Below are 17,113 nucleotides of genomic sequence, written 5' to 3' on the forward strand. Positions count from 1 at the left end.
CCTGGCCAGGAATCAAACCAGAGTCCTTTCTATTCACAGGCCAGTGTTCAGTTACTGAGCCATATCAGCCAGGGCTACAATTCTTCTCACCTTGCAAAACTGAAACTCTGTCCACATTAAAAAATAACTCCCCATTTCCCCCTCTCCCAGCTCCTGGCAACAACCCTCCTATTCTCTGTCTCTATAGCTTTGACTGCTCCAGATACCTCATATAAGTGGAATCATACAGTATTTGACTTTTTGTGACTGTCTTATTTCACTCAGCATAATGCCCCTCAAGGTTCATCCATGTTGTAGCATGTGACAGAATTTTTTTTTTAAACAGTCTATTTTAGTGCACTTTCCTTCCAGGGAGCACGCCCAGGCCTTTCCCTTAACCCTCTTCTTTCCTCTCAAGAATGCATCACCTAAATTCTAGGACCCCACAAGACTTGTAACTAGAGGAACAATGGGCAGCAAAAGTTCGTGCAGGTCTAACCCCCTGCTGACTCCAAGACCCCCTTTTCTCTGGCTTTCCAGTTAGCCAAAGCAGCCCCGCCAAGTTTCTATCCTGTTGCTTCTTCCTTGTTTCACTGTCTCCAGCTTTAATAAATGTACTCTGAGAAAAAAAAAAAACCCACTCCATTTCATTCTCCTTAAACCAAAGAGTAGAATGAGTCTTTGAGTGTAAGAGAATGTGTTTTCCTGGGCTCCGTCTTCCCCTGGATTCCGACCCCGCTCCATTCCAAGGGCTCCGGCCCCGCCCCCATAGGCGAAGGCCCCAGCCCCTTCCCAGGGCTTTGTCCTCCTAGGCGGGGGCCCCGCCCCTCTTCATAGTTATACTCCGCCCCCCAGGCTGTGTCCTTTCCCCTCAGTTTAGTCCCGCCCCTTCTCGGGTGCCTCGGTTCCGGCTGGGAACCACCGAGACAGCGAGCCTCCAAGCCGCCCAGAAGAGCCGGAAGTCTGTGGGACAGAGGGGGTGCGGGTGTCGAGGCCGGTCTTCTGCGGCGTCGGGCGATTGGAGCCTCCGGCGGTCCTTAGGGAGGGTGAGGCAACACGGCGGTCGCACCCTCACTCGGAACGCCCTCGGTGGACCCCCGAGTCTTCCAGTCTACAGGCCGTGCGGGCCTCGCGCTCTCCCGGCCTTTAGGCTAGGAAGCTCGAGAGAAGCGGTCGGCTTGGAGGGGCCGTGAGGGTGGTGGAGCCGCGGCCGCCTTGCCCGCGGAGGCGGGAGGCGTTTCGACGAGTCCCGCAGCCTCTAGCGCAGCCTTCCCACCAGCTGGCTCCAGGGGGATCTTGGGTCTTCTTCCTGAATAACCATCCTCGTCGAGGGTCCTCTTTCCCTCCATTTACGGCCCTGGAAGATCTAGACTTAGTGACAGTGGCTGAAAGGGCTGTGCCTTGCGTGGGTAAGACTTCTCAGAATTCTGGCTGCTGCTTAGGGCCTACCCCTCTTGTGGCGGGGACCAGGATCCAGCGCTGGCAGCTGCCTTCTTCCGGTAAGGCCCAGGTGGGGGCCCACCCGACAGTGGTCATTTCTGCCCCGTCAGCCTTAGTGTGCACACGGTCTGGGGCGTCCGCCTACCTACAAGCCACTTTCTGACCCAAAAGCTCCACTGGAAGCCCAGTCCTCATTCAGACGTGTCAGGCGCACATAGGGGAGGGAGCCAAGTGTATGTAAGGGGATTCCTGTATCCATTCCTCTTTTCCCAAAGGTTCATTGTTAGGGTCCTGACTACTCCATCTCCAGTCACATGCTTTTTGCTGCCTGTGATCCAGCCCCTTTGCATATGCTGTACCTGCTGCCAGGAGTGCCTTCCCCACCTCCACCTTCTTGGTCTAATTAGCTCCTAGGGGAAGTGACCCAACAGACTGAGTCAGGGTTTCCTAGTTTAAATGCTTTCAGAGTTCCTTGTGCTTTAGTGCCATTATGGCTGTAATTCTGCATTTATTTGTGTCTATTTAACTTTTTCCTCCACTAGACTGCTTCATGAAGGCGGAGTCCTTGTGCATTATTCACGCCACATCCCGTTGCTTTGCTCAAGCCCGTATAGCAACCATCCTTTAAGTGTTCCTGGGGTAACTCACAGCCACCACACACACTGAGAAATGACCAAAGCCTTGAGGGCAGATGCTCAAGTGCTGTGGCAGCTTTGATTCCGCCCAGTATTCCTGCTGGAGACTATTTGGAGGCAGAGGTAAAGGACAGGAGAACACTGTACTCTCTGGACCAGCCTGGGAGTCAGGGGTGGGGAGCTTCCAGGATCCTGACCTCTGACCCATTCTTAACTGTCAACAGGTCTCCCGGCCAGGACCCATGGATACTCACCCACGGAGCCTCATGGTAGGAGTCTCACTCCCCTCCATTTCATCACTTGTGCTGTGAGGGCCCTGCTGCCTCTTCTGGGTTCCCACCCTGCCCACTGGGTCTGGGCTTAGACTCTGCCTCAGCCTCCCACCGTGGCCCTTGTCAGACTCAGGCGTGCCCATTCCCAAAGTAGTGAGCAAACATTCGCCCAGACTGAGGCCTGCCTGTTCTGAGGCTCTCAAGGGGAGGGCTGTAGATATCCAGGGTCTGGGTCCCTCTCTCCCTCCCTCTCACCCTTCCTCTTGATTTTAGAGCGAAAGGGGCCTGGTGACTGTCTCAGTCAATCCTGTGGTGCATGTACTTGAGACACCACGAGGTGGTGCCAGATTGGGCCTGGCACCCAGGGCTCCCTGAGGTGCTGGTGTGTGTTCTTTCAGGAGGCTGTGACGTTTGGTGATGTGGCTGTGCACTTCTCAAGGGAGGAGTGGCAGTGTCTGGATCCTAGCCAGAGGGCCCTCTACAAGGAAGTGATGCTGGAGAACCACAGCAGTGTGGCTGGACTAGGTGAGGCTGTAGCTTGGGACCCGCCCCCTGCGTCATTGGTCAGCACCCACCTAGCCATGTCTCTGTGAGAGCTGGGGATATGGAGGCAATGTGGTCAGGCCCTGACCCCATTGGGACAAGTCATTGTGACCCAGGCAGGCTCCCAGTTTCATCCTCACAGGGAGCGTGGACTTCTGGGAGGTAATAAAGCCTCATTGTTATAAGAGTTAGAGTCCACAGTAGAAATAGGTGTTTCACTATCTTTTTTAGCTTTGGTAGGAGTTTAGATATATAGAATTAATGGAACCTTTCGAATATTTGGTTTAGCTCCCTGTAAAGCTCCTGGGCCCCAGGGGAAGCCCGTACTTTTTGTTCATGCTTGATGGCCTCACAAGCCTCGTGCCGCTTCTGTCATTTCTAGTTCTTCTACAAGTCAGTCTATTGATTTAGATACTCAGTTTTTAGCATGTGTTTGTTCGTAATATTCTTCGTTTTTATTTTTAATCTCTGATGTTGCAGCTATTCCCTTATGTGAGTTTTTCGAAGTACCTTGATCAGTTTTACCCAGGATTGCTTATTCATCTTTCCAAAGAGCCAGCTTCTGGCTTCGTTCAATTTTTGGAGATGGTGTTTATGTGTGTGTGTGTGGGGGGGGTCCTTGTTTTCTATTACATTGAATCCTGCCCTGCCTTTATTATTTCCTTCCTTTGTGCTTATATTTGCTGTGTTGTTTTGTTCTCAACTTACTGAATTTAATGTTTAGCTCATTTGTTTCTTACGGTTTTCATTTCTAGTAAATGTGTTTAAAGATATGTTTAAGTACTGCTTCTGTTGCATCCTACACATTTTGACTCAGTAAATACAGTTGCCAGTGTAGTATCTCCTTACTGAATTCCCAAGGGGCAAAAAGTTTTGAACTGCCTGTTGTGGTAACTTTCACGTTGTGTTGCATTTTGGTTCTGTGTTCTGAGGCGCTGTGGCCTGCATCATGACCCGTTCCTGGCTGGCCCACGGATGTTTCTCTGAATGTTCCACATGTGCTTGGAGACAGCGTGTTTCAGTGTGGGGTCCTGCTTGAACCTGAGGCCTTTGACTTGGGATCTCTGTGCCTGCCCTTCTCCACCCCCATGGCCAGAAACCTGAGGGAAGCTCCAACCACAGGGCCCTGGGAAGGGTTGGGAGCTCACCACACTGTTGCCCCATAGCCTGGGGCTGGTGGCCCCAGAATGGGGTGCTGGGTGAGCACCCACAGGCCTCTACCACTCCCCGGGCTGCCTGGGCTCCCTTGCTTTGTGAAAGGGTGTAAGACTGGGGGCCACCAGGTAATGATTGGATTTTAGTGCCTTCTGACTTAAAACCTGTTTCATTTGTTTGTTTATTTTTGTTCTTCCATTTTGTTTCTTTTAAAGATTTTTTATTTACTCATTTCAGAGAGACAAAGGAGGGGAGAGGGAGAGAGAAAAACATTGATTTGTTGTTTCACTTACTGATGCACTCACTGGTTATTCTTGTATGTGCCGTGACTGGGAATCAACCCACAACCTTGGTGTATCGGGACAAGGTTCTCACGAAGTGAGCTACCAGGCCAGGGTTTTTTTTTTTTTTTTTTTTTTAAATGACAGTTAATTTGAGCCAAGCTGATGACATATGCTGGGAAGCAAGATTTCAAATGTCCTTGTCTTATTTCTTAACCCCTATCTTTTGGACTGTACCTGAACTGAGAGGTGCACGGGCCGTGCCTGGCTTTTGTCTTCCTGGGGTAGAGCAGCCTGTTCTGGGCAAACTGTTGGGTGACAAGGTGTCCTGGGGCCTTGAAGCAGAAGGGAATCAGAAGGGAGTCCAGGCACCACTCAGTGTCCAGCCCCTAGAGCTGGGCTAAACCAGACCAGACAGAGAGAGCCCCTGTGCCCCTGTGCTCAGACCCTCACCCTGTGATGCTCCTTTCACAGACCCTCCCTGTGCCCCAGCGGCCCCCTACCCCTTTACTTTTGGAATCCAGGGGGCACTGAGCCCTGAGCTATGATCCCAGTAATGCCAATGTGCTTTCCTTTGTCAACTTGACAGCAGGATTTCTGCTCTTCAAGCCTGAGCTGATCTCCCGGCTGGAGCAGGGGGAGGAGCCATGGGTCCTTGACCTGCAGGGAACTGAGGGGAGAGAGCTGCTAAGGACGCCCCAGACAGGTGAGGCCTGTGGCAGAGAACTTGTGCCTGGGGAGGTAGGCTCCAGGGTTCGGTATGCAAGTTTGATTTGAAACCACATTTTATTCAGTTTCTAGTCTTAACAATACCCTTATCAGTCAGACATGGGTGCAAGGAAAGCAGTAAACTTGGTTCTGAGCAGCCTTCCAGGGACAGTTGCACTCCCTCCAGAACTTCTCAGGGCCCTGGGTGACCCCAGCTTCTGAGATCCAGCTCTGGGGCTGCTGTGACGAAGCATCACAGGCTGGAGGCCAGAGGCCCAAACTCAAGGCATTGGCAGTGTTGAGTCCTGTCTGAAATCTGTAGGGAAGGCCCTTTCCTGCCTCTTCCAGGTTCTGGTGGCCCCGGGTGTTCTTTGGGTATGGCCACACCACCTCAGTCCTCTGTCATCACAGTGCACTCTCCCCATGTCTCTCTTTCTGAGGACACCACTCACATTGGGTGAGAGCCCTGCATACCTTAGTGTGACCTCATCAACTCCATCTGCACGGTCCTGTCTGTAAGTAAGTTCATGTTTTGAGATCCTGGGCTGGAGCTTCAGCTCACCTTTTGGGGCACAGTCAGACCAAAGCAGGGACCTTCCATTTAGGCCCCTTTCTTACCCTTCTGGGAAGAAGTAAAGGGACAGACCAGCCTGCTTAAAACCCAGCCCCCAGTAAACATTTCCAAGGAGGGGGAGATTTCAAAGAGGGCACCATGGCAGGAGAGCCAGCTGGAGTGGGCCGAGCTCCTTAGTGGTTCCCATGCAGCATTCCTGGTGGTTAGGTGACAGGAAGGCAGCCCTGCAGTGAGACCTGGACCTACTTTGTGGGCCTGAGCACACAGGACAGCCTTGTGGATGAAAATTTGTGGAACATGTTAGAAAGTGTAGTTGCCCGAGATGTGATTTTGTCAGTTTGTGCAGTTGATATCCCAGGATCCTCCACAGGGCCTGCAGTTACCCCGACACTACCACTCCTGCCCCAGGACTTGAGGCCCCCTGGGGGCTCCGTGGGATGAGCCATAGTTGCTGTGGTAGGGCCAGAATTCAGTTGGAGTGAGGACTACAGTAGGTCAGAGTTCACCGAGCACTAACCCAGCTTCCACTTGCCCCTTGGTGATAGAGCAGGCAGGGGCTTGATGGAGCCCAGAAGAGGAGAGGCAGGTCCATCTGATACCACCTGAGCTTCTTGACCAGCCCTGCCCTTGCTCATGGGTGGAACATGCATCCTCCAGTTTTCCCAGGCAGGTGCTTGAAGGCAGGGTGGGGTCATCCTATGGGTGTGGCCTTGAGCTATTAGAAGCCACATTAGTGTTTTCTCCGTGCAGACCCAGGGAGAGGCCAGATTGAGCAAGGCTCAGAGAAGCTTGGCTGGGCTGTTAGGACAGGGTCTTTGTCAGAGGAGTGGTCCCTAGTAAGTGGGGACAGGAAGAGATGGGCTGTGCTATGTGTGGGTGTCACATGGGCCTGAAGGGAGGGAGCATGTGCACTCTGAGCCAGACAGGAGGCTGATGGCTGTGGAAGGCTGGTGCTGGGGACGTGGCAAGACCTTCATAATGTAACTGCCATTTACAGGCTTGGCTATAGGGGAGAGGGAGGTGGACTCTAGAGCAGCTGGTTTGCAGTGTGGCTGTGGCTGCTTAAAGCACAGCAGGAGGCCCAGGGCTCATGGCTGGGCTGGCAGTGCAGCTGTCCCTGGCTGCTCTTCATGGCTGTACTTCCTTCACAGCTGTTCGTAGGGGCCTCTGCTCTGAAGCAGCCGGCAGACGGCAGCAGTGCTTTTCTGTTTTCTATCTCTGTGGCTGCTCTTGCCGTGTTGAAGGAGCAGGTTTGCCAAGGTTGTGTTTGTTCAGAGAAAGAGAAACAGTGAGGACCAGGCGGGAGATGTCCCACATCTTAAGGGCACAGAGATGTTGAAAGGGTATGTGTTTGGGGGAACAGTACTTGATCCATTCCTGTGTTTCATTAGCTATGTGACCGTGGGTGAGTGACGTAACCTTTCTGAGCCATGAGTCCCTTATCCACTATTGACCCCATTGGGTTATTGTGAAGACCGATGGCAGGAGGGAGCAGGAGCTGTCCTTGTGCACAGATGTCTGTGTGCGGCAGCCTCTTCCGTGTACTGGTACTGACAGAGATGTAGGTTGCTGCAGCTGGGTGGAGATAGCACTGGTGTGAGGAGCCAGCTGAGCCCTGTCACTGGGCCCTGGTGTGGGACAGCAGTAGGATAATTATGGCCCTGGATATGATTAGGGACAACAGGGTCTGACTTCAGCAAAGGCACTTCCTGGGATTGCAGAGTAGGAAGGAGGCTGACACTTACGTGGAGAATCCAGAGGGAAAGTGGATGTCAGAAAGGCCTTGTAGGGGCAGACAGTGTAGGCAGAACGCCCAGAAACACATAGGAAGGAGATGTCCATATGGGGAAGGTGAGGAGCAGACTGACAAGGGACAGGATCAGGTGTGGTTTGCAAGGAGTGGCCTGTTGGCTGCTGGAGGAAGCAAAGTTCAGTCCTTGGGTCTTGCTCAAAAACCCACCCAGGAGACAGGCCAGTGCCCAGCCCTTCCGGCTCACCCTTGTATGACCCTTAATAGCTCTCCTGCCTTGACTTTTTTAGTACCTGCTCATCCCTCTGCTTATAGTTTAAACTCCCTCTTTCTTTCTTACACTCCACCTCCTTTGACCTCTCAGGCTAATCCTGCCTTTCACAAAACCCCCACCATCTCAGGTTCACTTTCTTTTTTGTGGACTTCCTCACAGTTTCCCCACACGATGAACCTCTGCTAATGTAGCCCCCTTGTGGGAGGGTGGCTGTTACCACTCACCCGAGTACACTGGTTGAACCAAAAAGTATGAAGGAAACCAAATTTTGAGAACTGTCAAAGGCATCAACTTTCTGTGGCGTCTTTGCATGTGGGGTGGCCTGGGAGGGAGCTCAGTTCCTAGGGAGGACCTCCACCCCAGATTTTGTCCTTTGTCTGAGTTCAGGAGAAAGAGCCTTATTCTTCCCGTGTGTTTCAGATTCTGCAATTAGCACTGTTGGTGGGCAGGCCCATGAGGATGTATACATACTGAAATCAGAGTCCCTGGCAGCAGTGGTCAAAACCCCACCACATGATTCTCCTCCGAGTCCCTGCTTTGGAGATACTTCTGTTTCTGAGGTCTGGCCGGAGAGTAAACCAAGCTCTCTCTTCCAGAAACACCACTTGCACACAGAGACTGTGGCTGCTAGGAGGATCTCTACCCAGGAGGATGTGCAGGGTTGTGGTGGCATGGGTTTTCAGCCTGATAAAAGTCAGGGGGTTGCTACAGATGGGATATCCCGAAGATGTGATATGTGTGGCAGGGGTTTCATATTCACGACTCTGCTTCACGAAGTTAATACACAGAAGAAACTGAACAGATGTCAGGAATGCCAAGAAACGTTATCTGGTTGTCCACAGGGGAAACATCAAAGTAACTGCTGTGGAGAGAAGCCATATGAGTGTGAGGAATGTGGGAAAGTCTTCAGGTTGTGTTCACAGCTTAATCAGCATCAGAGAATCCACACGGGAGAGAAACCATTCAAATGCATCGAGTGTGGAAAGGCCTTTCGCCTGAGCTCAAAACTTATTCAGCATCAAAGAATTCATACTGGAGAGAAGCCCTACAGGTGTGAGGAGTGTGGGAAAGCCTTTGGTCAGAGCTCCAGCCTCATCCACCATCAGAGGGTACACACGGGAGAGAGGCCCTATGGCTGTCGTGAGTGTGGGAAGGCCTTCAGCCAGCAGTCTCAGCTGGTCAGACACCAGCGGACTCACACTGGAGAGAGGCCCTACCTGTGCCAGGAGTGTGGGAAGGCCTTCAGCCAGAGCTCAACCCTGGCCCAGCACCAGCGGATGCATGCTGGGGCAAAGCCTTCAGTTCCAAGAACACTGGATGGTGCCAGCCTTGTTACTCACCAGAGAACCCATGCTGCAGAAAAACCGTTTAAGTGTGATGAGTGTGGGAAGGCTTTCAGGTGGGTCTCTCGCCTTAGTCAGCATCAGCTAACTCACACTGGAGAGAAACCATATAAATGCAACAAGTGTGCAAAAGCCTTTGGTTGTAGCTCACGGCTTATTCGCCACCAAAGAACTCACACTGGAGAAAAACCATTCAAATGTGATGAGTGTGGTAAGGGTTTTGTTCAGGGCTCACACCTAATTCAGCACCAAAGAATACACACAGGAGAGAAGCCCTATGAGTGTAGTGACTGTGGAAAAGCCTTCAGCCAGAGCTCAAGCCTAATTTACCATCAGAGGATTCACAAAGGGGAAAAGCCCTATGAGTGCCTGGAGTGTGGAAAAGCCTTCAGTATGAGCACACAGCTCACAATCCATCAGAGGGTTCACACTGGGGAGAGGCCCTATAAATGTGGTGAGTGCGGGAAAGCCTTCAGTCAGAACTCAACCCTTTTCCAACACCAGATAATTCATGCTGGAGTGAAGCCCTATGGATGCAGTGAGTGTGGGAAAGCCTTCAGTCGGAGTTCATACCTCATTGAGCACCAGAGGATTCACACACGAGCCCAGTGGTACCATGAATATGGGGGCACCCCGGAGGGTCCTACCCATGTGAGCCGTAAAAAAGTTAACACTGTAAAGAAACTACACAAATGTAATGAATGTGAGAAAATATTCAGATGGCGCTCACATCTAATTATACATCAGAGGATTCACACCGGAGAGAAGCCTTATAAATGCAACAAATGTGGCAAAGCCTTTAATCGGAGCTCCAGGCTCACTCAGCATCAGAAGACTCACATAGAGTAGACCACACACCTCTGTAAATGCACTTGTATGTAAGAGAATAAACCCGTAGCCTTAACATACTTGTTTTATATGGGATCATTGATATTGACAAGTTGGAATGTTGGTAAAGATTTAAAATTGTTCTTTTAAAAAAAGGACATCCAAGTTCATACAAAGTATGTGTTTTATTTGCTAGAGTATTTGACCTTATCCCACTCAGTAAAGCCTATGCCCCTCAAAACAGGGTGCCCACATGTAGAGTTTGAGTACACAGAGGGAAGACCAGGTTCTGTGGCCAAGGCCTAAGAGCCCTGTGAGCTCTGCCATGCGGGATGCTCAGTGTCTTCAGCACCAGTTACTCAGACTGGCTTCAGCAGCAAGGATGTGTGAGCTCGTGTGCACAGAAGTCCAGAAGAGGCGTTACTGCAATTTCCTTCTGCCTTCACCTAAGTCCTTTTCTTCTCGCATCAGCAGCCCCGGCAGGAAGCCACCCAGCATCCAGCTGAGTTTCTAGATGGGTCAGCCACTCTGGTGAATTGGAACAACAGGCTGTGACCATGTCCATTCACTTTGTCTCACAGTATCTAATGAAGGCCCAGGAGCCGTAGGATGATGCAGACCTGCATCATTGACTCCAGCCCTGCCCAGGGTCCTGGACTCACCAGCCGTGAATGAGTCTGGGGCTAGGAGTACCATTCAGAGAGGCTGCTGCCCAGGGCCACCCACTTCAGATTTGCTGACCTTTGGAGTTACTGCTGTAGTCATGGGCGTAATATTTGAGAGACCCCCATCCCAGTGGAGAGGCTCAGTTATCCTACATTTGGACAGGTAGACCAGAGAGCACAGGTCACCTGAGGATCTCTTGTAACACTTGATTTGGGTCACTATCACATTGGTTTGGTTAAGCCCATGGGCAGGGCCCCAGGACTTTGCTGCTTCAATCACTGTACATGGCAGAGACTGTAGCAGGCTATAGATTGTGTGAAGTGAAGGAAATGTTTGCTGATTCCTGTTTGTACCAGAGGGTTCCAGTGCTTTCTTGTAAAGTTGGAAGCAGCAGTTTCAGATGGTTGAATCCATGCGAGTTTGTTTCTCCAATGCGTAGGTGGGGGGTCTTGACCCTGCAACGTTCGTCAGCATGATTGTCAGCTGATGCTGTCTCTCACCTGGTGCCAGGATGGCATGAAGTCAGTGTGCTTACTTCTCTAGTCACTCCTGTTCCACCCAGGACTTATACTTGGAAGGGTCAGCGCCAGAGGACCTGGCACTTCTGTATATTTTTCAGAGGTTATGCTCATTGTCTCCCTGCTTCAGCTGCCGTATTCAACCAGGTGGTCACTGCTGGCACATCTGGACAGGTGGGCCTAGTCCGAAAGGGCCTTAAATATTTTATGACAGCCAACAAGAGCTAAGGTCCTCAGTGGACAGGCCACACTCCTGCCATCTGCTGGCACTTAGCACTGTCACACGCTGGAGGGGCTCTCCATCAGACCCCACTTTCCTTGTTTCCTCCTGAGTAATGAGGGACAAAGGGGTGAAGGGTTTTATGGACTCTTCCAGACTCCACCCTGGGCACAATAATACTCTTTCTTTCCCTGAACGGTAACAATAGGCCAGGCAAGAAGGCAGAGCCTTCCACCTTAAATCTGCTTCAGCACCTGAGTCTCTGGATAGTGTGATCCTGGATCCAGTGCGGTGAACTATATGGCCTGTGGGCCAAACCCAGTCCATGTTCTGCTTTTGTGTGGTGTGTTAACCAGAGAATGAGGACATTAAGAATGGGTGGCTTGAATGCTTCCAGTTTCTGCCAAGCAGACCAGAAGTTCAACCAGTCATCCCTGCAAATGCACCTGTCACAGCCAACTAGACTGCCCAAGTAAGCCAACTGCTTGAGCTGTAGTCAACCAATTTCCATGTTTGCTTCTGTATCTTCATGAAAACCTCTCCCCAGCCCTCCGCAGAGAGCTTGGTTTGGCACTGGTGGATTCCAACCCATGTTTCCTCAAGTAAAGTCTTCAAAATTGTGATGTACCTCAGTTTACCTTTTAGCAGCACTGAGTGGTTTTTACATTTTTAAATGATGGGAACAAAAGACTATTTTGTGACATTTGAAAATTCTATTGAAGTTAAATTTGTGTGTGGTTTGTTTACTTAAATGTTGCAATACAACTGAGAATTCAATAGCATTAACCCCAAGTCCTGCACTTCAGTGGGGAATACCAGCTGCAGTACAGGAAGAGGAGCATCTTAGCTGTGTCCACATGAAAAAGGTGTGCATCACCACTGGGTCACTGGGCAGGACAAAAAGGTTGTGGGCTGCCGTGAGGCCATGTATGTTCAGTAAACTCATTTTCAAGATTTCCAGAACTGTTTCGGAGTAGGTTTTAAAATACTTTTAACTCTTTTGGAGTCAATAAATTAAACCCACAATTTTGACCTGAAATTGCTTCCATTCATGTTTATTAAACTTTGACTTATGACATTGGATGGTAACTGTTTTGAGGTTTCTTGAAGCTTCCTCAAGTGTTGGGAGGGGAAGCAGAGCCCCGGTGGGTTGATACACCGGTGTCCCTGACAGCTCAGGAAATGTTTGTTGAATGAAGGAATGATGCACTGGGGAGTATCCAGGCTTTGAGATCGAGTCAGAGATCCACGGAAGAGGACTAACCACCAAGAGCTTTCACAGAGACCTAAGAAAGTCAACACAACTGTAAGGCAGTTTTCCTGAGAGGTAATTGCATCACTCTTTGTGCAAGGCCCATGTACAAAGGTGGACAAGGCCAGCACCTGCCCCCAACTCTTGGTTCACGGTGACCTACCTACCTACAAGAGGGTAGACAGTTCCTCCACAGCCTGGGGGTCATGTGGGTACACAGGGTGTGCTCACCCCAGCATGGCAAGAACTGGGCCCAGGAAGGTGTTCCCATTAAGAGCTGCCACCCGCCTGCCACCTGGTTTTGTATGGTTCTGGAGCTAAAAGAATGGCTTTTCCCCCCTGGCCAGGTGGTTCAGTTGGTTTGAACATTGTTCCATATACCAAACGTTGGTGGATCTGATACCTGGTCAGGGTACATAATCTAAGTTACAGGTCCCATCCTGGTTGGGGCACATACTGGAGGCAACCAATCAATGTATCTTGCACATAGATGTTTCTTCCTTCCTCTAAAAGCAATAAATGTGTCTTTGGACCCGGGCTGGTGTGGCTTAGTGGATTGAGTGCCATCCTTCAAACCAAAGGGTCACCAGTTCAATTCCCAGGCAGGGCATATGCCTGGGTTGCGGGCCAGGCCCCAGTTGGGGGTGTGAGGGGCAACTGAATGATATATCTCTTGCATGTCAATGTTTCTCTTCCTCTCTTCCCATTTCTCTAAGTAAATAAATAAAAATCTTAAAAAAAAAACCCCACACATAGTGGGTGAGGAATTAAAAACCAATGCCAATAATTTTAAGAAAGAAACAGATTTTGTTGTTCCACTTATTTATGTATACATTGGCTGACTGTTGTAGGCACCCTGACTGGGGATTGAACCCACATCCTTGGTTTATTGGGATTTTCTACCCAACTGAACTAGATGGCCAAGGCCAAGAATGGTTTCTATGGTTTACCTTACTTTTTCGAGAGGGGGAGAGAGAGAGGAAGAGGGAAACAACAACGTGTGGTTGCCTCACGCACACCTCCAAAGTGGGGACTTGGCCCACAACCCTGGCACGTGCCCTAGACCAAGAATCAAACCAGCAACCCTTTGATTCGAGGGCCAGTGCTCAACCACTGAGCCACACTAACCAGGATAAGAATGGTTTTTATGTGGTAGCAAACAAGTATTTTGTGACACCTGAAACGAAAATTTCAATGCCTGTGAAAATTTTTTATTGGAACATAATCATGCCCATTTGTTAATATACTGTCTCTGCTCTCAAACTATGGTGTCAGAATTTACAGAATCGTCATGACCTGGAACACTCAAGTACTCATTGTCTGGCCCTGCATGAGAATGCACGTGGGTGAGAGGGCCCACCCTGCTGGCCTGCAAATCTGTACCCTACAGCTGAAAGGGTCCTTCTCAAGTTGGGTTGCAGCTGCCTCCATAAACCTGGAATTTCCATATCAGAAAGTGAAGAGTTCATCCCAGGACTAGGTACAGGTCTGTGCAGCTCTAGGCTGCATGTCAGCTTTGGAGGGAAGGGCTGTCCCAGACTTGCTGTGGGTAGCAATCAGGGACACCACGTCCAGAGCTGTAATTCCTGACCAGATGACAGAAGGAATAGTGCCCTCTGGTGGGCCAGTGGCTAGTGGGTTAGCAGAGCACTATACCCCCACTTACCTGGAACTTGGTGAGGGTAGAGATGGAAGCAGATAACACGTGACCAGAAGATGTGTCTCCGAAGGGCCCAAATCTGTACCCAACCCATCCAGAAGAGTGTGCTGACCCTCCAGGGGTCCTCAGAGTGGATTACCAGAGTAGACACATCAATACAGACATGCAAACAGGCAGGCAACCCTGGCTGGGCACACAAGGAGTCCCTGAGCCTGACTGCCTGCCTGCCTGCCTTCTGCTGCAGGTGCTGCTGAGAGGCTCACAGTGGGTTCTGAGTGACAGCCCCGTCCTCCTCCATCAGGTACCTAACACCTGGGTGGCCTAGAAGGCACCTCTCCTCACTATTACCAGGTGCATGATTTACAACTACGGAGTCCCAGCCACAAGGCCCCTTGGTGGCATTGAAGCTTGGAGCACCCTTCTAGGGTGCACAGGCTGGGCTCCAACCCCAGGTCTCCATTCCTGGTTGCATCAAATGAATGTGATTGTAGTAATTTTGCACACCAGGAGCCCCCAAGTTGCAGTGGCTTTTGACCCTAAATGTGTGTCCTCCCTCTGGAACCAGCAGCCCAAGCTGCCCAAAACACTTACCCTTGTACCAGGAAAGGCCCCTGCTCCCCTCCTGCTCTCAACACAGCACCCAGTATGATCTTTCTAAAACAGCTATCAGGGTGCAGCCTACTCTCAGTGCCCTTCATCTCCCTCTATCTCAGCTGCCCTCCACCAGAAGTGGGCCTCCCTTGACTCTTTCAAGTCCTTGCCCATATACCTGGTCTTCTAGGAGGCCCACCCTATGAACCACTGTGAAATGACAGTGCAGTTCTCCCTTGGCCCTGCCCTCCATCCCTTGGCCTATTTTCTGCTTCACCTACTATCCACTAACAAGCTATACAATTTATTTGTTACATGGTTTATAATGTTTTCCCTTCCCCACTACAGTGTTGGCTCCATGAGGTCAAGGATGTAAGATAGGAGACAGAAATGTCCACACTGAAAAATGGGATTTGCAGAAGCAAATAAGCAGAGTGGTCAGATGCCACATGGAGCCCAGCTAAAAGAACTCAGCATCTGCATCAAGGCACTGGCCTGGACCAAAGGGCTGCCCTGGAGCAGTGGGTACCCACACCTAGCAACAATACCAATGGCCAGGGAACAGGTGTGCAGGGTGACAGCAGTTGGAAAGACATGATTTTACAGTTGCTCTACTTCCAAGCAAAGGAGAGAAACTGCTGTTTTTGCTTTTTTTTTTTTTCATCAAACAGAGAATGACATAGATGCAGTCCCACACTCTCACTGAAGAGTGCCTCCTGGGCAGGGTGGGCTTCACTATGGAGATGTCTGAGCAGCTGTCCCCAGGTGACCAGAGCAACTGGGCACATGGGTCAGTCCTGTAGTTTGTGCTCGCACTTCTTTTCCAGGTCGGCCATCTCCTTCAGCATCAGGGCCACGCTATAGCGAAGCTCCTGGAACTTGGCTGTGGGGACCTCAAAGCGGTATGTTAGCCCATCTGAAAGCACCAGCTGCATCAGGACACTTGGCTGCAAGGAGCGGGCCAGGGCACTGGTGGAGATTGCCACATCCACCCTCCAACGAAAGTAGGCAACATGGGGCAGCCAGGCCCCCTGCTGCCTGGCAACAGAGTCAAGGAGAGGCCGTTGGCTCCCAAATACCACACTAGCCAAGTCCATTATCAGGTCTTGGGGGATGGAGAGCTCCTGGAGCTGATCCTTGAAGGTGTCGGGCTTCAGGCTGGCTGGGGGCAGTCGGAGAGCCTGCTGGAGCAGCGTGTGGGTGCCGGCAAGCAGGGCCCCCAGCCGCTCCTCCGACAGGTGTGCACCAGTCCCAAGCAGCTGCACAGCCTCACGGCAGTCTTCTCCCTGAAAGCTGCTGACCACCAGCTTCAGCAACTTCCTGAATGTGCCCCTGTCCAGGTCCGTCAAGAGCCGAGGCATTGCTGCCACCTCTGGGGGGGGCTGGGCCCCCAGGAAACTCACCTGGCCGCTGTGACTATCACCAGGGTGATGCAGGTATGGAACTGCAGCCCCCACAGCAGACATTGCTACTACTTCCTCCTTTTTGATCAGCCAGCCCAGAGGCAGGTCCCAGATGCAACTGCCTGGAGGAGTGGAGAGAAAGCCCAGTAACTTACCACGTCCTTTGGGCCAGTGACTGAGTACTTTTAACCTTTAAGACACTGATAATGTGAACCACTGATGACAGCCCATGTGATGGGAGGCACCTTGGGAGCAGGGGGTCCCGGGAAGAGGGGAGGCAGGAGTTGGCAGAGGAGACAGGGCAGGGAGAGGAGAACCAGGAAGGAGAGCAGCCACCGGGTCCGGAAAAGAGAGCTGACAGAGGCGGACCCACTTCGAGTCCTGGCCTGGCCGCGGCGCCCTGGACACATAAAGTGCACACCAGTCGCGGCCAGCGCCCTGCGACCCCAGCCCAAGCTGCGCGTGCCGGCGCGTTACTGTCGCCGACAGGTCTCCAGCCTCCAGAGCCCCCAGGTGACCAAGGGGCCGCGTCCAGCTCAGCTGCCTCGCCTCCCGACCTCACCCACAGCGACCCCGGCCCGAGGTACCCCACACCTGCAACGTGTGTTCTGGAGCGGAGCCGAACGGCCTGCTGGCGGAGAGCAAAGGGCCGGCCGGAAGCGGGGCCTGGCCCGGAGACGACTAGAAACACTTCCGGGAAGCTCTAGGATACCGGGAGCACACGGCCGTCTGTGATCCCCGGGCCCAGCGGATTCCCCGATAGGGTATTTTGTTTGTCACAGAAAAGGAAATAAAGAGAGGGTTGTGCAGGCTTGACCCGGGAATAGAGTGGCGCGTGAGGTGGGTCCAACTACGCTGAAACAGCAACGCGGGGCCTGGAACGGAGCGTCGGCAGGCAGCCGAAGTCCAGCTTCCTCCCGGCCGCAGGCCACCAGTCCCCTTCCGCAGAGGGCCTCGCTCTAGGCGACCACCGACGGCAGGAGTCCTCTGAGGTCCTAGAGCGGCCCAGGAAGTGCCTGGC

At 51.8% G+C, this 17,113-nt stretch overlaps 2 protein-coding genes across 9 annotated transcripts; one reads left to right on the plus strand and one right to left on the minus strand.

The window, feature by feature from the left end:
• The first annotated feature begins 940 nt into the window (after positions 1-940).
• Positions 941-12,974, plus strand: ZNF7 (zinc finger protein 7). 8 transcript variants are annotated; one of them, XM_037166513.2, is made up of 6 exons: positions 941-1,478; positions 1,962-2,177; positions 2,279-2,323; positions 2,692-2,851; positions 4,895-5,011; positions 8,032-12,974. In XM_037166513.2, exons 3-6 carry the CDS (start codon positions 2,297-2,299, stop codon positions 9,801-9,803), a joined length of 2,076 nt encoding a protein of 691 aa, XP_037022408.1. In that variant the 5' UTR covers positions 941-1,478; positions 1,962-2,177; positions 2,279-2,296; the 3' UTR covers positions 9,804-12,974. The 8 variants fall into 8 exon arrangements, with proteins under 8 accessions (XP_037022408.1, XP_037022410.1, XP_037022411.1 ...); XM_037166515.2 differs by having other exon boundaries at positions 4,898-5,011; XM_037166516.2 differs by having other exon boundaries at positions 2,725-2,851.
• A 1,998-nt stretch (positions 12,975-14,972) lies between these two features.
• COMMD5 (COMM domain containing 5) lies at positions 14,973-17,082 on the minus strand. Its single transcript, XM_037166588.2, has 2 exons — positions 16,685-17,082; positions 14,973-16,214 (listed from the first exon to the last, which is right to left on the minus strand). Exon 2 carries the CDS (start codon positions 16,153-16,155, stop codon positions 15,481-15,483), a length of 675 nt encoding a protein of 224 aa, XP_037022483.2. The 5' UTR covers positions 16,156-16,214; positions 16,685-17,082; the 3' UTR covers positions 14,973-15,480.
• Between the last annotated feature and the right edge of the window lie 31 nt (positions 17,083-17,113).

The sequence above is a fragment of the Artibeus jamaicensis genome, unplaced genomic scaffold, assembly GCF_021234435.1.
Source record: "Artibeus jamaicensis isolate MK-2021 breed Jamaican fruit bat unplaced genomic scaffold, CSHL_Jam_final scaffold_916, whole genome shotgun sequence".
In the NCBI taxonomy this organism is placed as follows: Eukaryota; Metazoa; Chordata; class Mammalia; order Chiroptera; family Phyllostomidae; genus Artibeus; species Artibeus jamaicensis.

Excerpts from the sequence above, each read along its gene's own strand:
- COMMD5 (XM_037166588.2), bottom strand. The coding sequence starts at position 16,155 with ATGTCTGCTGTGGGGGCTGCAGTTCCATACCTGCATCACCCTGGTGAT.
- ZNF7 (XM_037166513.2), top strand. The coding sequence starts at position 2,297 with ATGGATACTCACCCACGGAGCCTCATG. Across the intron at positions 2,852-4,894 it reads CAGCAGTGTGGCTGGACTAG|CAGGATTTCTGCTCTTCAAG; the intron begins GTGAGGCTGTAG and ends TCAACTTGACAG. Across the intron at positions 5,012-8,031 it reads GCTAAGGACGCCCCAGACAG|ATTCTGCAATTAGCACTGTT; the intron begins GTGAGGCCTGTG and ends CGTGTGTTTCAG.